The sequence below is a fragment of the Phacochoerus africanus genome, chromosome 6 (assembly GCF_016906955.1).
Source record: "Phacochoerus africanus isolate WHEZ1 chromosome 6, ROS_Pafr_v1, whole genome shotgun sequence".
Taxonomy (NCBI): Eukaryota; Metazoa; Chordata; class Mammalia; order Artiodactyla; family Suidae; genus Phacochoerus; species Phacochoerus africanus.
The window spans coordinates 124,058,767-124,085,500 of record NC_062549.1 but is presented as its reverse complement, the minus strand read 5'-3'; the positions used below and the strand labels follow the sequence as shown (position 1 = coordinate 124,085,500).

Below are 26,734 nucleotides of genomic sequence, written 5' to 3'. Positions count from 1 at the left end.
AGAGAGGGTTACAGCTTCATTCTTTGGCATGTGGGTATCTTTTACGTTTAATTTTTCTACCATGGGAGAACATACTTGTGGCTCTAAGTGATGAAAAACCCAGTTTGAGCTAGTTTAAGTTTAATGATAAGTTTATTGAGAAATTTATTCATTTATTTACTGATATCTTTTATTGATTTGATTTTTAAATCTGAGTTCAAGAAGAGGTGAACAGTCCGGCTGCCAGAAGGCCTAGGATGCAGCTAGGTCACAGGGAAAAAAAAGTATCTGAAACACAGCCTGATAGCCAGAGCCGACGTTGTCATCTTTGCTTCTTCCCTCCTTAGCTTGCTTCCTTCCTTCTTTGGGAGAGAGGGGGCTTTTTGTGTGTTGGCTTCATTCTTTCAGTGCAGATTGGCTTTTTTTCTCCACATGCTCACCAACTGTGCCAGTTTTATGTCTTGGAGATTCAGCTCTCATACTGGCCTCAACGCTGCATCAGGTCCACACACTTAAAAATTCCAGTAAGAGAACTCTTTGGCCCAGCTGGATTCAGTTTTCTATCTCTGATCACTTAATTGAGGCCCACAAATAGGGCTGTTTGTATTAATCTGGCAACTCCTAAGCATATTAACAGTTAGATAAAGAGAGGACAATTAAGAAAAGAGATACCAGTCAGTCTCAGATACTAATACTAACCTGTCAGAAGAAATAGCATTTGTGTTCCATTTTACAAATAAATATGGTATTGATCACCTGTTAAACAATAATTAGAACTCAGAGCCTGTCAAATGTTGAAAGGTTGAAAATGTATAAAGATGGTTTTTTTGCCTTAAATTTTTTTTGAGGTACCTTGTACTTCATCACTTAACTGTAAAATGTAGTTTGAATAAAACAGAATTAAAGTTTTGAGAACTTATTTAGAATATAATTTTCACTAAAACACCTAATGTAAACATGGCAAAACTAGAATGGATAAAAAGATTGAATCAGCTATTTAAATATAAATTAAGTAATACATTAAGTACATTTAATATCACATATGCTTAGTATATATAGAGAAAGAATACTATAATTTTTGGAGAAGCTCATTAAATTTAGAAGCCTTCACGCTACTGAAGGAGCAGTGTTAATTCCTCTGTGTATGATTCTAATGTAATTAGAAAACATGGATCCCATGTGAAAACAGAGTATCAGCTGATCTTTGACATATGTTGTCATTTCTGTAGTATGTATTATATGTGTATAAAACTGTTTCAGTTAATTCCTGATTTTACAGCAGGCTACTCAGAACTTGTCTTACATATAAAATCTCCTGTCATAACTGGTTACTTGGAGAATCTGTGGACTCAGGAGAGAGGAAAATTTTCTTAAAAATAATAGTCTAAGGAAGCTGACATTAAGGGCAGATTTTTTTTGAGAGAGATGAATTGCCTAAAATATTCTTACTTTAGGAGCAACCTGTGTGCTTTACATTTAAATGTTTAAGACAAGCCAGTCTGAGATTTATTCGACCTAATAAAAATTCAGAGCAAGGATTTGTGGGGCCTTAATAACCATTCATACCTTGTTGTGAATTTTTGCTGACTTTGGATTATTTTCTTAGAATGCCCAACTGAGATCCTCTTCTTTGAAGGGATAAACTAATTCTTTTGGTATGCTTTTATCATTAATTTTTTAAAAAAATCACAAAAGCAGTATATGTGATCATTGTAACACATTTAAATTTGAGTCACTTCCCAGTCCCTTTCCCTAGAAGTGAGTACTATTAATAATTTGTTGTGTTGTCTTCCCAGAGCATGTTTTCCTAGAATAGAAGTTTTGATTTGGTGGAATACGAGAACATTTTGGACCACAGTGTCATTTTAGTGGCAGGGTTTTCTTCAGTGGCTCGTACATGGTTTCTGAGGGCCTTATGGGGGTTTGGGAAGAGTTGCCCATAGATGAGCAACTTTTAAATAAGAGAGGCAAAAGCAATTTTAAAAAATTGCTGAGTATTGACCCTGCATGTTCAAAGGGTAAAAGTAATATTACTTTCTTTTTCTTCCCCTTTCCTCTTGCGATATATGTACTCTTCCTTCCAGGAGTTAGGGTTCAAATTACTGTTGTTTATGCTGTGTTTGAACTATGAGCTGTGTTAAGACTTTTGTGTTAACCTCTGTGATAATAGTTGTAATTCTTTCAAATGTCAGAAGTCCAACTGAGATTGGTTTAAGCAAAGAAAAGAATTTATTGGCTTCTGTGACTGAAAAATTCAGGGATCCAGGTACTCAAAAAAGTAAGAATTTCTCTTCTCATCTTGGTTTTGCTTTCCTCTCTGTTGGTTTAATTCCCAAATAGGCTCTTTCCGGATGGTGGCTCCAGGATTATGTCTTATTTTAACTTCAGCATAAAGAGAACATATCTGGAGTTCCCGTCGTGGCGCAGTGGTTAACGAATCTGACTAGGAACCACGAGGTTGCGGGTTCGGTCCCTGCCCTTGCTCAGTGGGTTAATGATCCGGCGTTGCTGTGAGCTGTGGTGTAGGTTGCAGACGCGGCTCGGATCCCGAGTTGCTGTGGCTCTGGCGTAGGCCGGTGGCTACAGCTCCGATTCAACCCCTAGCCTGGGAAACTCCATATGCCACGGGAGCGGCCCAAGAAATAGCAACAACAACAACAACAAAAAGACAAAAAAAAAAAAAAGAACATATCTTGGAGTTCCTGTTGTGGCTCAGTGGAAATGAGCCTGACTAGCATCCATGAGGATGCAGGTTCAATCCCTGGCCTTGCTCAGTGGGTTAAGGATCTGGTGTTGCCGTGAGCTGTGGTGTAGGTTGAGACTTGGATCTGGTGTTGCTGTGACTATGGCATAGGCCAGCGATTACAGCTCTGATTCGACCCTTAGCCTGGGAACCTCCATATACCATGGGTGCACCCTAAAAAGACCAAAAAAAAAAAAAAAAAGAGAGAAAACATTTCTTACCAATAATTTCAACAGAAATTTTAGGATTGGAGTTCCCGTCCTAAAATCTGACTAGGAACCGTTAGGTTGAGGGTTCGATTCCCTGGCCTTGCTCAGTGGGTTAAGGATCCAGCATTGCCATGCGCTGTGGTGTAGGTTGCAGACTCGACTCGGATCCCCAGTTGCTGTGGCTGTGGCATAGGCCAGCAGCTACAGCTCTCATTAGACCCCTAGCCTGGGAACCCCCATGTGCTGTGGGAGCGGCCCTAGAAAAGGCAAAAAGACCAAAAAAAAAAAAAAAAATTTTGGATTGACTTTGGCCTCAGAGGTGGGCCTGAATCAAATAAGTATACTTGGGCTGTTTTATGTGGCTGGCCCACCATGACTACCTAGACATGACAGTAGAGAAGCTGTAGTTTAGGATATGCTAGGTTATACCAGCAGAGTAACTCCCAAATCTCAGGGGCTTTGCAGAGTAAAAGCTTTTTTCTTGCTCATGCAAAGTCAGGCACAAGGCTGGGGAATAACTCTAGGGCAGTCCATACTGTTTTCGTCTTGATCACAACCTGAAACCTCCATAGCTGTTTCAGCAGAAGCCGAAGAAGCCCCAGAAGGTTATCCATGCGCTCTAATGCTTCAGCCTGGTACTTACATTATACAAAGCTATTGTATGATACATATACAGTAGATGTATATACACTATGTATCCAATATAACGTGGCTTATTATACAGAATTAGTCACATCGTCCTGCCCAATTGCAAATGGACTAGGAAATGTGTAAAATAACATCGGTTTTTGATGAGCAGAAATGTGCCTGTCACAAACTGTTACAGAAGAAAAAAGGGTAGTGAGTGATACAAGTAGGCATAAACAACAAATGTCCGCTATAGCCTTGAACTCTAAACAATGCTTAAAATGCTGATATAAAAACATGTTCAGAATTAGAAACTACTCGCTTTTTTGAAATGTTCTTTGCCCAAGTTTGACTTGATTTTGTTTAAAGTAATTCATGGTTTCATGGTTGGAATTCACTGACTCTAAGTTATTTCTAGAATACAACCCATTTATAGGTTGGAGACTGTGGTTGTAGCGTCATAAGTTAATCCATTACCTCATAATTGCCAAAACTATGGATATAATTAAACTGTAAGTGCACAAGCTAGTCCATTTGTGATGATGGACTAGTTTCTTTTAAAGTTTCTGCTGGTGCTTTTATAAAATACAGTAAAAATTTAATGCTAGAAAAAATGACATAAAAAGAGACATGAAATACAGGCCTTATTTTTTTGACTGTTAGATTCAACAGACATGAAATTACTCTTAACTTTTGTACTTAGCTTGTTATGGATAGGTAACAAAGTCTGTGCACCTTTACTGGTCCTTGGATTAGACTTTGAGGAGCATGATACAAAATACTGGCAAATGCTTTGCAAATACTGTCTACTTTAATTCTTATTACTCTGTAGGGTAGTGGTATTATTATTATTATCATTTATGGAAAACTGGGCACAGAGAGGGTGAGTAAATTGTTTAAAGCCACACATATGCCACACAAAACCTATGCAGTCCAGTTTGACTCCAGGGTCCACATTGCTAGTCCACCTCTGATTTTGCAGAGATGAAATGAGATAGCATTCTAGTCCGAGACTGTCAAGAATGGACATCGATGCAGGCTAAGAAAGTTATAGATTAGAATGTAATTCTAAAAAGAAGTTTAAGGATCATGTAATGATTTTCATATAAAAGTAGAGTTATGGAGGTATTGACCAGCTGTTCTTTTATCCTGAGGCTGCATCTGTTTACATTTTATCTTAGTATTAAAATCTTTAATTTGCAAAACAAAATGATGATATTTCTTTAAAATATGTGTCTTTTTGCCGTGACTTAGTTTCATATACTGAGTACTTTGTTTCTTTTATTCTTCCTCTTCTTTTGTTTGATGGCATAATCAATCAAATTTTTATGATTACAATCATATAAACATAGAAATAACATTTCTTTCTTCAGGTAGTAGTATTTTAAGAAAAATATAAATGATGAGCATATATTATGTTAATGGTAATTGATCATGTTTTTGTCTTATTTGTTTTATATCAAATTCTTGATTTAGTGGAATTGGAAAAGGTGAAAGATTTATACAATCTGAAGAGAAAGAGGATGATTTAGTGAAATTGGAAAGTTTTAGAATATTAGATTTTAACAACAGTATTTTTAATAAATGTTTAAAAAATCTTCTTCCTATAGAAATCTGGTTAAGAAGTACTGTCCCAAACGTTCCTCCAAAGATGAAGAGCCACGGTAAATTTTATACCTATTTATTATTATGTATTAAAAATTAAAAGAATACCTACATTTTTGTTATTTGGTAAATATTATGCTGTTAGTTTTTTAATAAATATTTTTACAAGTTTATATAAGGAAAAATTTATGTTTATAAAAGGGGAAACTATTATTATTATTAGGATGCTTATACTTCACTGGGGATAGTTTTCTGGAATGTTATAGATAAAGTATGGGTTCTAAGTAGTGTGGACAGGGCTTCCACTTGAATGATGTAATTTCCAGAAGAAAAGGATATTTTTTCCAAAACTTTATTTTGTAGTCGTCAGCTTTTGAGATTCTTGCTTTGATTTTTTACGGGTAGTAAGACAGCTCGGCTGGTTGGTTTAAAGGGGCAATGAAAAGGAATAAGTTGTCATGATAATTTTGGAACTCTGAATAAAAGGTTAGGAATTGCCTATGAGCTTTTTGTTGTCATTCTTAAAAAGGGGGATTCGTGAATGGTTGTAAAATGCAGTACCAGAGAGAGATGAGACTTAAAACAGATTTGAGTTTCATTGTCGGTTGTCAGAGGATCCTCAGGTTTAGCGTTCATGGAGTTCTGGCTGAGCTCTCCTCCTTCAGCTTATGGAAGAGTGTTCCATCACTGTATTCAAGTAGATCCATACATTTTAATACAGCGATTCTCTTTGTTTCTTCCTTCCCTCCACACACATATTTTTATCCTTATTTTTGCCCCTTCTTACCCCTCTATGGTGTCAACCATAGTGGTACTTTACTTCCATTCAGGATGTGGGCAGGCTTACAGGCAGCTGTGAACAGAGCTGATAGCCAGTTGTTCTGTAGATCACCTTCAAGATGCATTTGAGTGGTACGACTGGCAGGTTCTGTCCTCCAGAGCAAGCACATCATGTCTGCAACAGGTTCGGCTACCAAGCCTAGGAATCCAGGTTCATTCCCAAGCTCAGGCCAGTCATTTGGCAACTTAAGAGATTCCAGTATGCCAAAAGAGCCCACAGGTAGTATTCTTAATATTTTTTGACCCCCATATATCCCTTTACTTTTAAATTAAGACTACTCGAATACGGACATGTGCAACTAGAGCTTAATGCAGGATTCTTTTCATACAAAGTTAATTTAGAGCTAGTAGCTGAGATTTAGGTTGAGTTTGTTAAAATTTGTCAAGTGCCAGGCTTAATCTATACCTCACAAAAAGCATTTGTAATGAGAATAAAAATAAATTTCACCATTTTTAATGTTTTTGTCAGGTTTACTTCGTGTATAGCCTTTTTTAACATCCTTAATGAGTTAAATGACTATGCAGGACAGCGAGAAGTAGTAGCAGAAGAAATGGCGCACAGAGTTTATGGTGAATTAATGAGATATGCTCATGATCTGAAAACTGAAAGAAAAATGGTAATTCTTATGTTTTTATATAATTATAGTAGTATATGAAATATTTTCACAGAAATAAAGTAATTGCTTTTTAATTTTACTTTTTAAAATAATGTTCAGCATAAACTGGTTTTCTACTTAACTTTCTTCTAGCTGAAATTATCTCAAGACACTCTTGCTAATTTGTGATCCTTTTGGTTTTAAGACCAATGTTTGGTCAGCTCCAGCTAGTGGGCCAAATCTAGCTTAGTGCTTGTTTTTTTCCCTTAGTTCTCATGACTTGAAAAATGGATTTTACATTTATAGGTAGTTGAAAGGAAAATGGGGAAAAAAAGACTATTTCATGATATGTGAAAATGATACAAAATTCAACTTTTAGTGACCATAAAGTTTTATTGGAACCGACACCCACTCATTCACTTCTGTACTGTGTGTGGCTGCTTTCGCATTGCATTAGCAGAATTGGATATTCATAGCAGGGACCGGGTGGCTTGCAAAGCCTAAAATATTTACCTGACACTTTATAGAGAGCATTGCCAACCCCTCTTCAAGATAATCATGTATTTTTTGAGAGTTTTTTTTAATCTATTTTAAGGGTAGTGTTTAAAGTATTTAATCTATAAAATGCGTTTTAGAGAGGTTTTGCTTTACTAATAACCTCTTCCTAGGTCTTGATAAAGTTATGTAATTAGTATCTTGGAACAAAATTACATGAAAAGCCTTTTTGGGACTTTAGACTTTAATTAATATTTAAATATATTTTAAAATTTGTTTTGTTTATGATCTTTAGCATCTTCAGGAGGGGCGGAAAGCTCAGCAGTACCTTGATATGTGCTGGAAACAGATGGATAACGTAAGTTATAGTGTTTTCATGTTTAGCATAGACTAGTTTAGCCCTGGATTCTCTTACGCTTCACATCTATTTGAGTTTAATGTTTCTCAGTGTAGTATTATTCATAATTTGAAATTGGTATACATAGAGAATGGGAGGTCGTTTTGTCTGTTTTCCTTTTTTCTGTATGGTTCTATGCTAGTACCAACTCTGTAATCTTCAGATAATTGTAAACGTTTAAGAAGATTATTTTTGACTTTGCCGTTGTTATTATAAAATATTGATAGAGGATGAAAGTAATAAGGAAATAGTGATAGACCTTAGAAGATAATTTGAGACTAAGAGAACCTAGATTCTAGTTCTGCCTTTTCCTTGGCACCTGATTTTTTCTTGACTTCATTTTTAGCGTATTAAAAATGAAAACAGTGGACTAGATTGTATAAAATGTTTCTTCTAGTTCATTGATTCTGTGGTAATGTGAATGTTTCCAGTACTCAGATGCTGGTTGTAGTCTATCCCACCGTAGGAAATAAAGTCATTTATAGGGTAGCATTATAAAAGCATAATAACTGCTTATCGTAAAACAACTATACATTAATTAAAAAAAAAGATAATTGGCACACACCCAAAAAAAATTTAACTTTATAAACGTTCCAAAGGCAACTCGCTAATGTAGTTTTTCTTAAATATCCTGACATACGTATAGTCTTTTGAGAACCATGATGTCTACATGGAACGCCGTCTTTACGTAAAATGCTCTGCCAGATGGTGCGCTGTAGTCTAAGGTCACCATTCTTTCTGAACCCTCATGTTAGCAAGCAGTTTACTCTTTGCCTGATTTTTATGGTGGACACTTTTATGCTGAAGGGAGTTTTTCATGTTAAATTAATCAGTTTGGTTTGTGTTGATTGGAAAAAGGACTTTTGAGATTAAAAGAAAGCTACTCATGCATATACATGTACGGTTTACAGCTTTTTCCTTTCCTTTTTAAAAGCATGTGCTCGAAGCTTAGATTAAACTTCTACTATGTGACTGTTGTTGATGTTAGATTCTAACACCAGTACTGATTAAGAATTCCTAGGTATATTAATAATCTGTTTTCATTTTTGTTTTGATTTTCTAATTGGTTTCAGCAAGACTTTTAGGGAGTGTTTACATTTATTAAAATTTAAATTGCCTTAGCAGGCATCCTTAGTATCTGCCACCTAATGAGTGTGTGTGTATGTGTGTCTTTCATTTGCACAAAACAACAGGCTCCTGCATTCATGAGTCATTGGTCTCTTTAAAAACTGGGGTTGGCACAGATCATTCCTATTGATATAGGCTGACTTATTTGGAACAATTGGTGGTTATTAAGCAAAAGTTTTAAGGGTCATAAGAAAGAAGCATCAAAAACATTACATTAACAGTATCATGAAATAAAGGTGAGTTGCACTCGACTCTTGTTTATCGAAGGCATCCATACTATGTTCTCAGTCTGGTACAAAAGCAAATATGATATGAATCTTGTTTTTGTGGAGCCTGCAGTCTAGTGAGGGAGGCAGACAAATATGATTTCTGTATAATATATAGAAATGTGTGTAGGATGCCTTTCCTAGTTCCATATCTTCATGTTTAATCAAGAAAATGAAATTGTAAAATTCCTAACGTGTTTGAAATAATTGAGAGGAGATTTAAAGAACTAGGAGAGACAGATTGAATTAGTGACAGAGTATTGAATATTGAAAACAAAATTTTCCGAGACAGCCATTAGCCCCAGGCATTTAAGATGAGGGCACAAGACAGTAGCCTACGAAGATTTTGAAGGAGCGGTCAGAGATGGAGAAGGTAGAAGCATCAGAGATGGTAGGTCTGTCAGACAGGTGTCTGTGTAAGAGAGCATATGAGTTCCTAAGAGCCGGGCTCAGAAACAGATCAGTTCTAGAGGTGGTCAATAGCTCAGTAACGTCACCAAGGCTGCTTTGTCTGTCTGTCCATGTTGCTGTCTAGACCATGTTGGCTTTTTGCCACAGGCTTGTCCCTTTATGGTCAGTGGTTGACCTAAGCAGCCAAGCATCATGTCCTCATTCAGCTGCATGCAGAAGCAGGAAAGAGGAAGCATTTATCGTCTGTTTCCTCTTACTGGGGAAGGAAAGCTTTCCCAGGAAACCCCCAGCAGACCTCCTCGCGGCTGCCTCTGACAGAATTAGATTATTTGATCATGCCCCAGCTGTGGAGAGGCTGGCGAAGCAAGTATCATGCTGGGAGGTGGGCTCTTGTTGGAAAGAACGAGGGAGTAGAAGTGGCTACTGATGAGTGTGCGGTACAGAGGATGGAGGAGAAAGAAGAGTCTTTTCTGGAGTATATCCCTGCGTTGCATAATGACAGCTTTCAGGGAAGGAGTCGTTTTAATATTATTGTACTCAGGAGTCTTTTGTTGTTGCAAGGAAATTATTAGGTAGGTTTTTTCCCCACAAACAGTATGACACTTGATATAAAAATACTTTTGTATATGAGTTGCCTCAAATTATACCAAAATTAGTAGCTATAGCTATTCAATTTGAAAACAACTCTGAACTGAGTTCTAGAGATTTGCATGTGGAAATTTAATTTTTAATCTTCATAGGAAAGTCACATTATGTGTATTCAGGTATATTTATGCTTTGAGTATATTGTATGTATTTCATTTGATGTCTTATATAATGAAAATAGTACATTTTAAAAATTTTATAAGAACTATCTGAGTACATTTAATTGATACAAGTTACAGATGTGTCTGGTTCTAGCTTATAAGGCAAACTGAGCTAACTCAGAAACCTTTTGTCTGCAAATACCTATATATAACAGCTAAAATATTTCTTTAATTGTATTTTAAGCCCTTAGCAGAGCTACCTGAAAGAAAGGGAAATCTCTAACTGCTGGAAACTAAGGGTAAATTAAAAGCCAGAGAAGTAGGTGTATGAGCTGATACAGTGGCATTTGAAAGTGGTTTCAGAGGCTTGGGGTGTGGTTTACTGGACCTTGCTAAAGCCTCGGGTTTTCTTATCACACAGGGAGAGAGCTTAGATTTTAGCTCTGTATGTTTGGAAAGTTGGAACTGAAGTCCCTGTATAATGTTGAACCTTTAAAGGATTAAACCTTTAGTGAAAGGTGGCAGGAACTCTGCCCACTGGCCAGGAGAGGCAGCAAATAAACTTGTCTGTATCTGAAGGTCAAGGAGTAGCAGGTAATCCTGTGAGAAATTTAAACCTTTTGACCTTGTAGTTTTGAGGTTTGCACTATCTGTATAGTTTTGTAATCCCCAAGACAAGAAATTGAAGTTGAAACTGGTTAAGTAAATAGAAAATGTAGGCGTCTGCTGCTTTCTTCTGAGTAATTCTCAAAATATGGGTAGCAAGGCATGTATTTTACAGGCAAGAAGTTGAAAGAGTCTCTCTGTGGAATCTAATTAGCTTGAGAGGAAAGACTTGAAGATAGAGGTACCACAGTTTCTATAACAATGTAGAACAAAAGGCCATAATCCAATTAGCTTTTTAAATAAGGGCAAATAGTTAGGAATCCCCAGACATTTAAAGAAAACATCTAATGTAAACACCAGAGACTAAAACTAGTATGCAGGGGGAAAAGAGCAACTTTGAAGAAACAAAGACTATGAAAGGAAATGGAAATTAAAAAGCAAAAACAAATAAGCAAAATATCCCAAACTAGTATTTTCATAGGGAATAGAGAAGCTATTACATTCATGAAGTAGGAACAAGATACTAGTAAGAAGGGAACATATAAAGAACAAAAAAGAACTTGATGGATAGCTCACTAAAAAAAATGAAATTGAAGCAATCCCTCAAAGTACAGCAAAATGACAGAGACTGAAAATACGAGAAAAAAATGTAAGAGAATTAGAGGACTCATTTTCAAAATAATCATGTTGAAAAACAGAAGACATAGAAAATGGATAGGCAAAGTTTTCTTATTGAAGTATAGTTTATCTACAGTGTTTCCTCAAGTTCTGTTGTACAGCAATGTAACCCAGTCACACACAGTTCCCTGTGCTGTACAGTAGGGCCTCATTGCCCATCCTTTGCAGTAAGAGTTTGCTTCCAAAACCCCACACTGCTCGTCCATCCCACTCCCTCTCCACTTCCCCTTGGGGACCACAAGTCTGTTCTCCTTGGCTATGATCTGTTTCTGCTTTGTTGATAGGCTCATCTGTGCCATATTTTAGATTCCACAAGTAAGTGATATCGTGTGGTGTTTGTTTTTTTCTTTCTGGCTTACCTCACTCAATATGAAAATCTCTAGTTCCATCCATGTTGCTGCAAATGGCATTACTTTATCTTTTTTATGGCTGAGTAGTATTCCATTGTGTATATGCACCACATCTTCTTAATCCATTCATCTGTTGATGGACATTTAGGTTGTTTCCATGTCTTGGCTATTGCAGATAGTGCTGCAGTGAACATATGGGTGCATGTATCTTTTTCAGTGAGAGTTCTGTCTGGATATATACCCAGGAGTGGGATTGCTGGGTCATACGGTAGTTCTATATTTAGTTTTCTGAGGTACCTCCATACTGTTTTCCATAGTGGTTGTACCAGTTTATTCTCCCACCAACAGTGCAGGAGGATTCCCTTTTTGCCACACCCCCTCCAGCATTTATTATTTGTTGACTTGTTAACAATGGCCATTCTGACTGGTGTGAGGTGGTACCTCATTGTAGTTTTGATTTGCATTTCTCTAATAATCAATGATGTTGAGCACTTTTTCATGTGCCCATTGGCCATCCCTGTGTCATCTTTAGAGAATTGTCTATTTAGGTCTTCTACCCATTTTTCAGTTGGGTTGTTTGTTTTTATGTTGTTGAGTTGTATGAGTTGTTTTTATATTTTGGATACTAGGCTCTTGTCTGTTGCATCATTTGCAAAGATTTTCTCCCATTCTGTGTGGCTTGTCTTTTTTTTTTTCCTAGTTTCTTTTGCTGTGCAAAAGCTTTTGAGTTTAATTAGGTGTCCCACTGGTTTATTTGTCTTTATTGTCATTATTCTAGGAAGTGGATCAAACAAGATGTTGCTGTGATTTAAGTCAAAGAGCTTTCTGCCTGTGTTTTCCTCTAGGAGTTTTGTAGTATTTGGCCTTATATTTAGGTCTTTAATAGAGAGGCAAAATTAATTTAATACAATTTTCCCAGAATGGAAAGACAAGAGTTTCCATATGGAAAGGATTTTCCAGGGGCTGAGCACAGTGGATTCACAGCAAAACCTATCTTCACGAAATTTCAGAACAGTTAGGAAAGAGAAAAAAACAAGACAGAAAATAAACACGTTTTATGCAAAGGGTCAGGGATCAGGAAGGGATCTGAAAGCCAAAAGGTAGTGGAGTGGTACTCTTCTGAAGGAAGACAATTTCCTACTCAAAGTTTCATACCTAGCCAGACTTTATCAATTGAAATAGATGGAAAGGCATTCTCAGTCATGGAGACTCAAAACAATTTTATCTCCCACAAGTTTTCTTTGAGTAACCCACTCCTGAATGTGTACCAGCAAAATAAGGACATGAACCAAGAAAGGGGAAGTTTCCTGTGGAACTGGAAAATAGGAGATTCAAATCAAGGGGGAGGTGAAAGGAGTCCCCAGGAAATGGTGAAGGAAAATCCCAAAGTGACAGTTATGCAGAGGCCTAGTTTGGTAACCAGTCCCAATTTCAACAGGCCAAAAACCTCTGGGCCCTTGATTTCATTAAGAAAATAAAATTGGTAAAATTCTGAGTGTGGTTGAATTAACTGAAGAGAGGTATAAAGAATGGGAATTCTAGGGTTGAATTAGAGAAAAGTTCATTGAAAACTAAGCAGAGTATTTAGAAAAAAGACATTAACTTCAGGATAAAAAATTATGCAGGATAGTAAATATATCACACACTCAATTGTGAATAGCTTTTGCAAAGTCATATAATTTTTTTTTTTTTTTTAGGTTTAGGGCCACACCTGTGGCCTTTGGAAGTTCCTGGGCTAGGTGTCAACTTGGAGCTACAGCTACTGACCTACACCTCAGCCATGACAATGCTGGATCCGTAACCCACTGAGTCTGGCCAGGAATCAAACTTGCATCCTCATGGACACTATGTTCACTATGTTGGTTTTTTTTTTTTGTCTTTTTGCCTTTTCTAGGGCCACACCCACAGCATATGGAGGTTCCCAGGCTAGGGGTTGAATCGGAGCTTTAGCCACCGGCCTACGCCAGAGCCACAGCAACACCAGATCTGAGCCGCATCTGTGACCTACACCACAGCTGATGGCAATGCCAGACCCTTAACCCACTGAGCAAGGCTGGGGATCGAACCCACAACCTCATGGTTCCTAGTCGGATTCGTTAACCATTGAGCCACGATGGGAACTCCTATGTTGGGTTCTTGACCAACTGGGCCACAATGGGAACTCCGCCAAGCCATAGTAATTTGAACTAAAATTTTCAAAATGTTGAAGGCCTGGTTCTGGGCTGATGATATTCCTGGGACACCTAGAAGAAACGAGACCAAACCGCTTTGGACGGATGTTTCCACATTCCAAGCTACATGGAGATCCCACCAAAAAATGGAAACAAGGAAAATCAATCAACCAACATACAAAACCAACCAAAAAAGACCTGCTGAAGATGAGCTTAAAATAAAAAATTATAAACTACATAAGATTTGTTTTCTTATTGGGAAGAGATGAGATATATAGTAAATACTAACTCAGTCATGCCTATGATTTTTTTTTTTTTCCTTCACCACCTTGTGACATCTGATATTTAAAGAACGTGTTTTTTTCCTTTTTTCTCCTAAGCCATGTGGAAATTCCCAGGCCAGGGATTGAACCTGGGCTTCAGTTCCAACTTGTGCCACAGCTGCAGCAATGCAGGATCCTTAACCTGCTGAGCCACAGGGGAACTTCTAAAGCTTTGATTGTAATAGTAAAATTTACTTTCTAGATTATAAAGATTGTGTGCAATTTCAATTTTACACAGTACATAGTGGCAACATCTTACAGTTACTTTTTTTAAAAAAACCTCAAGTATGGTTGATTTATAATGTGTTAGTTTCAGGTTTATAGCACAGTGATTCAGTTATATATATATTTTCATATTATTTTCCATTATAAGTTATTACAAGGTATTGATTATAGAGCCTTGTGCTATAAGTAAATCCCTTGTTGCTTATCTATTGTTTGTATAGTAATTTGTGTCTCTTACTCCCAAACTCCTAATTTATCCCTCCCCCCTTCCTTTGGTGACCATAAGTTTGTTTTTTGTTTGTGAGTCTGCTTCTATTTTGTATATAGATTCATTTGTATTATTTTTTAGATTTTACATATAAGTGAAATCATATAATAACTATCCGACTTACTCTGCTTAATATAATATTCTCTTAAGCCCATCCATGTGGCTGCATATGGTAACATTTCACTCTTTTTTATGGCTAAGTAATACTCCATTGTACGTATGCGCACACACACACACACACACATCACATCTTAAACTAGGTGTCTGTTGATGGGCGCTTGGATTGTTCGCATGTCTTAGCTATTGTAAATGGTGCTGCTTTGAACATTGGGGTGCGTGTATCTATTCAAATTAGAGTTTTCATCTTTTCTGGATGTGTTCCCAGGAGTGGGATTGCTTGATCATATGGTAGTTTTATTTTTAATTTCTGGAGAAACTTGTATACTGTTTTCCACAGTGGCTGCATCAGTTCACATTGCTACCCAGTGGTGTAGGAGGGTTCCCTTTTCTCCACACCTTCTCTAGGATTTATTACTTGTAAACTTTTTGATGATAGTCATTCTTACTGGTGTGAGGGGATACCTTATTGTGGTTTTGATTTGCATTTCTTTAATAATTAGTCATGTTGAGCATCTTTTTTGTGTGCCTGTTGGCCATCTGTATATCTTTTTTGGAGAAATGTCTAGATCTTTTGCTTCCTCCACCCCCCCTTTTTTGATACTGAGTTGTATGAGCTGTTGGTGTATTTTGGATATTAACCCCTTGTCAGTCACATTGTCTGCAAACATTTTCCTGCATTCCATAGGTTGTTTTTTTCATTTTGTTGATGACTTCCTTTGCTGTGCAAAAAGATTGTAAGTTTGGCTAGGTCCCATTTAAAAAATTTTTGCTTTATTTTTATTTTTATGGCTGCACCTGAGGCATATGGAAGATCCAAGGTCAGGTGTCAAATCAGAGCTACAGCTGCAGGCCTGTTCCATAGCCACAGTAACACTGGATCCAAGCCACATCTGTGACCTACACTGTAGCTCATGGCAATGCTGATCATTAACCCACTGATCAAGGCCAGCAGTCAAACCCGTATCTGCACAGAGACAACATTCGGTCCCTAACCCACTGAGCTACAACAGCTCTTTTTGCTTTTATTTCTTTTGTGTTATAGGAAACTTATCTAAGAAAATATTGCTGTGATTTATGTCCAAGAATGTTTTGCTTATATTCTCTTCCAGGAATTTAACAGTGTCCTGTTTCGTTTAGGTCTTTAACACATTTTGAATTTGTTTTTGTAAATGGCATGAGAGTGTTCTAATTTCATTGATTTACATGGAGCTGTATAGCTTTCCCAGCGCTACTTGCTGAAAAGACTTTTCTCTATGGTACATTCTTGCCTCCTTTGTTACAGACATGTGTCGTAGGTGTGTGGGTTTGTTTCTCTTCTCTTGTGTTCCATTGACATATATGTCTGTTCCACATAGGCTCTCTATTATGTTCCATTGATCTATATGTCTGGGTTTGTGCCATGCTATTTTGATGACTGCTCTTTGTCATACTGCCTAAAGGCTTGGAGGGTTATGCTTCCAGCTTTGTTCTTTTTCCTCAGGATTGCTTTGGCAATTCTGGGTCTCTTGTGGTTCCACATAAATTTTAGTATTGTTACTTTTTAATGAGATAAATCTAATTTTACTTCTCAGCATTTTAATTTTTTTTAACAGAGTAAAAAGAAATTTGAAAGAGAATGCAAGGAGGCAGAAAAGGCACAACAAAGTTATGAAAGATTGGACAATGATACCAATGCAACCAAGGCAGATGTTGAAAAGGTAAGAAATAATCCAAATGGCTTTAATGTCAAAATATTATTAGTCACATATGGAGAGTGGTTACAATATGTGTATTGGTATTAGAGTTTCTCTGAGAGATACACTGCATCTAAATCTAAAATACACAAATATTTGCATACTTTAAATTACACATACTGGTCTGGGAAAGTAAATAAATTAACATATTAATGTCTTATTTGCATGCAAAGTGCATAGGAAAGACATAGTTGCTATTAGGTATCTTTTTTTTTTCCTTCTTCTTTTTACAGCCACACCTGGAGCATATGGAAGTTCCTGGGCTAGGGGTTGAATCAGAGTTGCAGTTGCTGGTCTACACCACAGCCACAGCCACAGCAAGAGCAACACAGAATCCAAGTTGCATCTGCAGCCTACACCATAGCTTGCAACAATGCCAGATCCTTAACCCACTGAGTGAGGCCAGAGATCAAACCTGTGTCCTCTTGGACACTGTGTCAGGTTCTTAACCTGCTGAGCCACAACGGGAACTCCCATAGTTGCTGTTAGGAATGAGCTTCTATCTTATTCCAAAATAAGACGAAAGTCTAAGGTATGTTGATGGGGTGTGCAAATAGAGGTTGGCTGGTATGTGTCCCAACTTTACAGAGGGGAAAACTTGATAAAACTGTCAGAAATGCATTACCAACTATTTGCTTATTAATTAGTTAATTCAGTTATTCATTTATTTTGGGAAACTGAATTCTCTGTCGTCATTCACTGACTGACTCTGGGCCAGATGTTCTGTAACATAACTATTGGTAGGAGTAGTCCTGTAACTGTTGCTGCTCAGCTTTTCCTTCTCCCCTGCCTGGTATGTGCTCTTTATCTTAGAACTTTTGACACAGTGGTAGTGCTGAAATGTTGCAGTTTTGAAGCATAGATGGACCTTATGCCATGTTTTTATGTATACAAATGACTACCATTAGTATGTTTTTTCCTTAGAGTTTTATAATTTGCTATATGATTTGAACAAGAAAAAAGTTTAAAAAGTGGATCAGTTCATTTTCTACCTTACATTTTTTTTACTGATTTTTTTTTTTTTTCTTTTTTGGCTGTTCCACTGTATATGGAATTCCTGGGCCGGGATCAGATCCAAGCTGCAGTTTTGACCTATGCCACAGCTGCAGCAACGTCAGATCCTTTAACCCACTGTGCCAGGGCTGGGGATTGAACCTGTGTCCTGCTGCTCCAGAGATGCTGCTGATCCCATTGCACCATAGCAGGAACTCCTTTACCGATTTTTTGTGTGTGTGTGTCTTTTTTTTTTTTTTTTTTTGCCATTTCTTGGGCCACTTCCACAGCATATGGAGGTTCCCAGGCTAGGGGTCTAATCGGAGCTGTAGCCACCAGCCTACGCCAGAGCCACAGCAACCGCAGGATCCCAGCCGCGTCTGCAACCTACACCACAGCTCACGGCAACACCGGATCGTTAACCCACTGGGCGAGGCCAGGGATCGAACCCGCAACCTCATGGTTCCTGGTCAGATTCGTTAACCACTGCGCCATGACAGGAACTCCCCACCTGTACCGATTTTTTAAAAAAACCCTAAAATCATATATATTCCAGCTTACAATTACCTTAAAAATCTCCTAGTATAATTTATGATGCTTTTATTTTATGTATTCTCTTTTGAATAACTTAGACTGCTAATGATAGTAAGTTCCTTGTCATTGGAAATATACAGTCTTAAGACTGTTCCTTTTTAGAATAAACTTTAACATTTTCTATCAACCCCACTTGTTTCCCTTTTCAATATTAGTTTCTTTGAGGTACCAGCAAAATACAAAATCAGTTTTTTTCTCATAATAGGTTTTTAGATATTTGTAGATTCTCTGCCCCTAGATAACTTGTTTCTTCAACTATTCCATATGTGAAACAGCTTCAGGTTACCTTTCATTGTGACTACTTTCCTTTGGAAACCATCTAATTCATCAATATCCCACTTACTGTAGGTTACCTCAAATAGGATATAGTTCAGTCTGATCAGTTTTGAGGGTGATTAATTCCCTTATTTGAACACTAAATTTATATTATTTGTAGCCTAAATATATTGACTTTTGGGGCAACCACGTTGTTTGGATGGACTCTCCTTGAGTTTATGGCTAACTGAAATCCCTGTATCTTTTGACGTATGGTGTGGTATGAGCCACATGTGTCTTGGAGAGAACATGTACTCCTAGTATTTAAAGTGCATATAGTACATCTGTATCAATTATTAGATTTTTGGATCCTGATTTTGATCATCCGCTGTATTAATTTCCTTCTAGGCATCATGCTAATACACATAATGTGTTACATCATCACTCGATAAAAACGTGGATCACAGCATTTGGAAACAGTACTATTTTGTATATGGGAGACTTCCTTTACTGGCTGACATTGATTCCTTAAGAGCATTATCAAACATAAATTGAATACATTGTTTACCCACTAAGGAAGTTAAGGAAACTCTTAACCAGACTCGCGTTTTTAACTTATTTCTTTATTTAGTCTACAAAAATATCTTCAGAGACGGGTCAGACATCTTGAAACCTAGATTTAATATATTCACTCATTAGTTTGACCTGTTTCAGAATTGTAATGATTACATCTTCCTTTTTTATTCTTACTCGTTTGCAATCCCTTTAATTATCAGAGAATTGGGAAAACTTTGAGGATTTGCTTTAGGAACCAGAGAATAAAGGAATTCTGTTTTAAGTGACCAGGGAGAGAAGGGGACATAATTTCAACCAAATATTCATAAAAGTTAAAAAAAAAAAGGGGGGGGGGAGAGGGAATAGGCTGATTACTGGATCTTCCTAAAGAAAAGGAAGGCAGTTGTATAGCATCGTGAATGTACATAGGACGTGCTCAACCGTGACACTTAAAAATGATTGATGGTAAATCTTCTGTTATGTGTCTTGTGTACTTTACCACAATTAAAATTTTCAAAGGTTTTTAATGAAATATAAAGAGAGGAAGAAAGGAAGGAGGGAGGGAAGGAAGGAGGAGAGGGAGGAAGGAAAGACAGAAGAAGTGAACCCCAGAATGTGCCAGGGAAGGTGTCACTTTTAGTTTCTAGCCTTATGCTCTGCTGGAGCCTTTGTCCCAGACTTGGGAATCACAGCTAGTGATTGGAAACAGGAGGAGCTTCCCCAGACAGAACCATTCTGGGTAGGGAATACTTGGGCATCCTTTATTCAGTCATCATTTGTGGGAGGAGGGAGAAAAGGGGAGGAGTGATTGAATGTGTATTTAGGGTCCCAGGTTAGAACTTGAAGTGGATGTTTCTGTAGAAATACTCTGGGCCATAGTGTTTGGCCTCCATAGTACTTATTTATTTTAATCTTCAAATACACCGTGGATTAAGTGGATTTTCGTGGATTTATCTGCGATCTTGGCTACTATGTATTTCTGTATGTCAGTTTGTTTCTGAGTTCAGAACCAATTTGTGAAACTATTTTTTGAAGGTTAAGGACTATAATTATAAAAACTGGAACTAGAATAATGAAGTGTATTCAGAATGTGCTTAACAGTTTTCAAAGCACTCACATATAACGTAATCTATAGCTTGAAACACTGAAAAGTTGGTTCATTTTTTATTTTGGTGTTTTCTCTTACTTTAGAACATTTCAGAAAGTTGTTTAGATTCACTTGTAGTAAATCTAGAATTGATTTGTGTTGCTTGTATTCTATTGTTCTCACCAGTGTAGATGGTACTAACGTGACTCATTTGAAAAGCATTTCTGCAAGAGCTGGGATGAACAGAACTCTGTTCTTAAATAAGCATTCCTTAAGGTAGTTGTGGTTTTGTATAGAGTGAAAATTATTGTTAAACAATACTTTTTCCCCACGTCACATTTTTATTATTTGGTTGCTCTGTGGTTCTGAGTTGGATATAACTGGGTCATGTTTAAAAAATGTTTTACTGCTAACTTTATGACTGTCTAAATTATTCCTTATGCTTTTTTTCCTCTTCTGATTAAAAGCTTACTGTTTCAACCCATAATATTATCATTTATTTAATTTCAAAATATCTGGATTTATTAAGGAGAAACAATTTGTATGGATTATTACAAGGGGAAGAGTTACTATTACAGTAAAAGAAAGGGAATATTGCATAAGATCTCTAAGCATCTCCTTTAATTTAAACAATATCAATAATTAGAAAAAGTCCAGTTTTAGTGTAGCTTCTAGAAAAGTGAATTAGCTGTGATTTTTTTTTTTTGCTCGTGTTCTCATTGTTAATGATTTCGACCCATTTGTGTCTAGGCTAAACAGCAGTTGAATCTGCGTACACATATGGCTGATGAAAATAAGAATGAATATGCTGCACAGTTACAGAACTTTAATGGAGAGCAGCACAAACATTTCTACGTAGTGATTCCTCAGATTTACAAGGTAAAATATAAAGATATGAAATTAACCTAATTTTAGATATTGAGCTAGTCTTTAAATGTAAAACTTTAAAATTTCAGGCATCAATCCAAATGTTTCTGGATTCACTAGTCATCAAGATTGGTGATGAGAAATTTCTTTATGATTATAGATGTGAAAAGTAAACTTTTTCTAACTTTGAAATCACAAATTTTTCTACAGATTTATTATTAGTGTATTAAACAGTTCACTAAACCATGACATTTTCTGCATAAATTTTCATACTATATCATTAATTACTAGAAGATGGGACAGTTCATTGGAATTGTAGATGGTAGTCTGCACATCTAGAGGTGGTGTGTAGCTTTTTGACACCATAATGTAGAATCATTGGCATTAGTCCAGATGGCAGAAGTAAATCTTAAATGCATTTGCTAGCCTGGTTTTTGCCTGCCCATCTTCCTAGCTGCCAGATCATAACTGTAACTGGGCCTTATAAATCCCATCTGTCGTCATTTGATGAAAGCATGTGCCAAACAGCTCTCAGGTAAAGATCCCAGAATTTACATGAGGGTTAAAATATGTTACTGCTTATTCTAGAAAGAAGAGAAATTAGAGAAAAGGGATTTAGTGAAACAGTGTTGAAAGCAGTAGTACCTGCGAGACCAGAGCTTATGTGAAAAGTGTCAGTCCAAATCCGCCCGCCCCGCCCCCGTAAGGCACATTAGAAGTACAAAGGAAGCCTAATGAAAGGTGGTGGACCAGAGAGGGCCTCAGATTTCAGTCCTTTAATCCAGAGACTCTAGTCTGCCTGTGCTCAATCTCTGGTGCCCTTCTCAGCTTACTCCCTGGCCTTCATATTTGGAAGGGACGTTAACACAACAGCCCGCTGCTTTTGTGTTTTGGAGCTTCATGCTTTTGTTTGGACCTCGCTTTGGAGCAGTCCTGCCACTTTGTAATGCTGGGAGCAACTATTTTATGAAAATGCAGGTCTGAAGATAAATTCTCAGGCTTTGGGAAGTAATTAAAGGGGAAAACATATGAAGTGAATGGGAATTAGGTGACCTGAACAGACACTTGCTTCCGAGAAGAAAGATCATTGTTGACAAGTAGGAAATGTCAAAAAATGCCTCTAAGTTATTTGACTTCATGTGTCCTGGCATAATTTTGAGTGGCATGTGCCAATGAATGTTTGAATTGTGGGGCTTCCATACATGTGCCACGTTGGCCTTGTGGCTCCTACTTTTGCTCTTGTGTCCCCAGCCTTTTGTTAGTCACTCCGAGCTGTAGACTGCCGTAGGTCTGGGTCTTTTGGTACGCGGTCAACTGATTCTTGGTCCAGTCAGATCTTAACAATGTTATGAACTAACTCAAGGATTTAGAAGTCTTGTACTTGTGTGTGTGGTAGTCCACTAAGTCCAGATGCTTAGGAAGGGGAAAAAGTGTCAGAATTCTGTTTTCAAATGAAACTTTTCCTGGAAGCATAAAGAACAGTAGCTGCTCTGCCTGAAAACATAGAAGGGGAGGTTGAGGCGGAGAGCTGGCAGCCCACAGGAGGTCCCTTAGAGGGCTCGAAAACTGCTGTCACCTCAGTTTAGGCTATACTCACAGCCTGGATTTTTGTTTGTTTATTCTTTTTTTTTTTTTTTGCTATTTAACAGGCCTCAAGTTTTAAGTACTTTAAGTCTGTAGCACTTGTTAAAAGGTATTTACAACAAGGTAAATAATTAGGGTAGAATGTGGGGTTTTTTTTTCCTAAAGGAGTTTGTTTCAAAATGAAAAGAAAATTCAGTTTTCCTTTTTTTTAATTCCTAATTATTAGCAACTACAAGAAATGGATGAACGAAGGACTATTAAACTCAGTGAGTGTTACAGAGGATTTGCAGACTCAGAACGCAAAGTTATTCCTATCATATCAAAGTGTTTGGAAGGAATGATTCTTGCGGCAAAATCAGTTGATGAAAGAAGAGTAAGTGCTTTATAATCATATTTGAATAATATATTTTGCTTTAAGTTAGTGAAATGATTTGGAAAAGGGGGCGTAATTGATGGATAGTTGATTCTAAGTTATATTATTTAAGTCTGGCAATGGATTACTTCTTTGGGCTCTAAGGGTTTCAGTATTTAGAATGATGCTAATTAACCTGTCTCTTTCCTTTCCCCACTAATTTTCAGTTCTACTCTAAGAGTATAACTAACCTGTGAACTGTACGTTGCAAATTATGTTAGACCATTTGTCTGGTGAAAGTTTACAGAAGGAAATGGTTGTATTTAGAGTTGTATGAGTTCCTTGTAACACAGGAGGTAGCACTTGAGTTGGATTTTGGAGCATGGATAGTATATGGAATGATGGCGCATGAGAAGAGAGTGTTATAAATTATGAGTAGAAGGAACAGCACAGTCTTGCTCCTCTTGAGAAAATCAGCCTCATCACGTTATATCTTCATTAAAGTCTAGGAAAGTTCTTACCGGTCATTTCTCAATAAATGTGGTTTTTTTTCCTGACTTGTTTTTGTTTTTTTGTTTTTTGTTTGTTTGTTTGCTTTTTTAGGGCTGCACCTGCAGCACATGGAGGTTCCCAGGCTAGGGTTTGAATCAGAGCTGCAGCTGCTGGCCTATGTCACAGCCACAGCAACTCAGGATCTGAGCCACATCTGTGACCTGCACCACAGCTCATGGCAATTCTGGATCCTTAACCCACTGAGTGAGGCCAGGGAAAGCCACATCCTTATGGATACTAGTCAGGTTTGTAACTCTCTGAGCCACAAGGAAACTCATCAGTAAATGTTGATTTAATGATCAAGAAACTGAAGTTAACGGAAACTGAGACTCTGAGGGAAGAGCACGAGAAGAGAGAACCAGTATTTAGGGAGTGCCAGATATGTACTACATATTTTAGTCTTCATGGCAAGGTGGATTTGTGTTGGTGAGGATCTTACCTGTAACAGAAATCTGACTTAAATTTAAAAAAGAAAAGAGGATTCGGGGGGTTCTTTAGTTGGGAATTCAAACATACACTTATATTTTATTATGGCTGGATCCCAGCTTACCACTGTAGTCAGGTCCCGCCTCCTCTCTCACTCTTACTACCCTTCGATTGGTGTGTGTGTGTTGGGGAGGGGGCAGTTAGTGACAAAAAAAGTAAGATATGACTTAAGGGTGACTTTTGACTAAATGATAGGCAAAATGTACTGTTAATAGAAATAGGGAATAAAAGAGGAGAGGTGGTTGGGGTGGGGGGAAGAGTTTATAGAAATAAAGTACTCTGAAAGTAATGCGTTTAAGGTGTCAGTAGGACATTCAGGTAGAGGTGTGTATGTCTGAAACCAATACATAATGCTTAGGTGAGTTGTAACGTTTTGAGTGGTACTGAACTTAGTTTTTGCACTCAGTACTATTAGAATTTTCTTCGTTGCCTTATTCACATTCCCAAGAATGTCTTTAGTACATGATACTTATGCTTTCCCTGCTCGTCTCTTACTCTTTTACAGTCACATGCACTTTCCTCTGTTTCAGGGTCACCTTTGTAGACATTCTGTAAAGCAGAAAAGGTTTTTCCTTTAAAACTTAGAATTTCTACATGAGAATAACCTCTTCCTATATTCTTTTTGTCAGATCTTTTTTTTTGTCTTTTTGCTATTTCTTTGGGCCACTCCCGTGGCATATGGAGGTTCCCAGGCTAGGGGTCAAATTGGAGCTGTAGCCACTGGCCTACACCAGAGCCACAGCAACACGGGATCTGAGCCGCGTCTGCAACCTACACCACAGCTCACGGCAATGCCAGATTGTTAACCCACTGAGCAAGGGCAGGGACCGAATCCGCAACCTCATGGTTCCTAGTCAGATTCGTTAACCACTGCGCCACGATGGGAACTCCTTAGTTAGATCTTACATATCAGCAAACTAGTCTGAAGATGAATTTCGGTGGGTTAAACCTATGGTGTGAATAAATTCACGAATACTATGAATTAATAAACATAATTTGTAAACAAGTGTTTTTCTAGGGAGATTAAAATATTTAGGGTTGGAGTTTCCTTTTGGCACAACGAGTTAAGGGTCTGGTGTTGTCACTGCCATGGCTTGAGTCACTGCTGTCGTGTAAGTTCTCTTGCTGGCCTGGAATCTTTCACATGTTGTGCATGTGGCCAAAAAAAAAAAAAGGGTTTATTGCATATTCACAGGAAGAAATTATTCACTTTAAGCCTTTAAGAATTATTGTAGCATTATTTCTTTAAATTTTTACTTGTTTTCTTGCAGCAGGTTGCAGTTTTGTTTTGTTTTCTTTTAATTATTTTTTTTTATTACTCAGTGAATTTATCACACCTGTAGTTGTACAATGATCATACAATCCAGTTTCACAGGAATTTCCATCCCACAACCCAACAGGTTGCAGTTTTGAAAGCTAATATGGTATTATGAGCAAATGGTTTTAAAAATGTTTCTTGTGTATAGGACTCTCAGATGGTAGTGGACTCCTTCAAGTCTGGATTTGAGCCTCCAGGAGACTTTCCGTTTGAAGATTACAGTCAGCACATTTACAGAACCATTTCTGATGGGACTATCAGTGCGTCCAAGCAGGAAAGTGGGAAGGTGGATGCCAAAACCACAGTAGGAAAGGCCAAGGGCAAGTTGTGGCTCTTTGGAAAGAAGCCAAAGGTAAAATTATGCTGATAATTTGTTTTAGTATGTCATTTCAAGTGGCATAGGTATTGATATACTATTAGCAGAGAATAAATATTTTGACTTGAATGATTCAGTTAACTTTTCACTTAGTAGAAACATAGAATTTTGTACCTTAATAGTAAAAATTATTTCTGGATTTAACATTTGACTGCCACTTAATTATGAGTAAAAATATTAAATAAGTTGTTAATAAATTGTATGCTTTTGAAATTTCATTTCTTTGTAGTTTCAACTTAAATTTTTAAGGAAGCATTGTGATCTGATTATAAGATCACTAAAACTCCAATTTTCAATTGGAATAATTGACCACAGCAATAATGAATGTCAAATTAGCTCTTATAGATCATGCTAATAAAGTTATTTTTATTGTCTATGTAAATATTTAAAGGGAAGGGCTCGCTGTGTGTGATTATTTGATGTTTAAAAAATGTCTAGTATACTAAGATAATCTCTCTTAAATTTTGTTGAAACCCATCTTTTGATGTGCTTTTATTTTAAATAGATAAATTTAGCTCAGCAGATGAACAAATAGAATAGATGGGTGCTTAATCTTATGATCAGTTTAGTGATTATAATAGCGTCCTTTCAGTAGGAGACTAGATATGTACTTTAAATCTGGTGGTGCTGTCTTTGTTAAAGTATGCATGATTATTATAATTAATTTTTTTGATCCTGACATATGAATGTAGATAAACTTTAACTCATTATAATATACCTATAAACATCTTTTAAAGCACAGTTATAATTAGCCCAAGCTTTATTCATGCTTTTCATAATATTGTCCAGTTGAGAAGTTGAGAGGTGAGACTGTTTTAAGTCAGATCAAAGTAGCTAGGAAAGCTTAGGAGAACAAGGAATACTGATTTTTTTTTTTTTTTTGAAGGAGATGTAATAAAGATGAACTAGAAACAGTCCAAGAGAAAAGCCACAAATGTAGTGAAAATATTTTGCCTATTCGTGATAATAATCAGTTACAGTTTTAATATTTTATTTTAACAGACATTGCCTATTTAGATAACTTTAACTGTAGATGCCGCCTTTGTCTTTGACAAGTATAGCTTAAATATAACTAGGTGGAGCTAATATTCTAGAAATCAGAAGAGAACATTTTTATTTAGGTCATATTGCTCTAACATTATAATTTGTATACTCTAATCTGTTAGCTTGTAAAAAAAGTGATCAAATGAAATGGTACA

The 26,734-nt window shown here is 37.0% G+C and overlaps 1 protein-coding gene across 2 annotated transcripts in view; it reads left to right on the top strand.

The window, feature by feature from the left end:
- FNBP1L (formin binding protein 1 like) overlaps window positions 1-26,734 on the top strand; it is a 106,409-nt gene that overhangs the window by 60,352 nt on the left and 19,323 nt on the right. For both annotated transcript variants that reach the window (XM_047785278.1, XM_047785277.1), the window contains exons 3-9: window positions 5,169-5,222; window positions 6,473-6,620; window positions 7,390-7,452; window positions 16,376-16,480; window positions 20,751-20,879; window positions 22,678-22,824; window positions 25,308-25,511. In XM_047785278.1, the coding sequence (XP_047641234.1) occupies window positions 5,169-5,222; window positions 6,473-6,620; window positions 7,390-7,452; window positions 16,376-16,480; window positions 20,751-20,879; window positions 22,678-22,824; window positions 25,308-25,511 (850 nt within the window). The remainder of the gene's footprint in view (window positions 1-5,168; window positions 5,223-6,472; window positions 6,621-7,389; window positions 7,453-16,375; window positions 16,481-20,750; window positions 20,880-22,677; window positions 22,825-25,307; window positions 25,512-26,734) is intronic.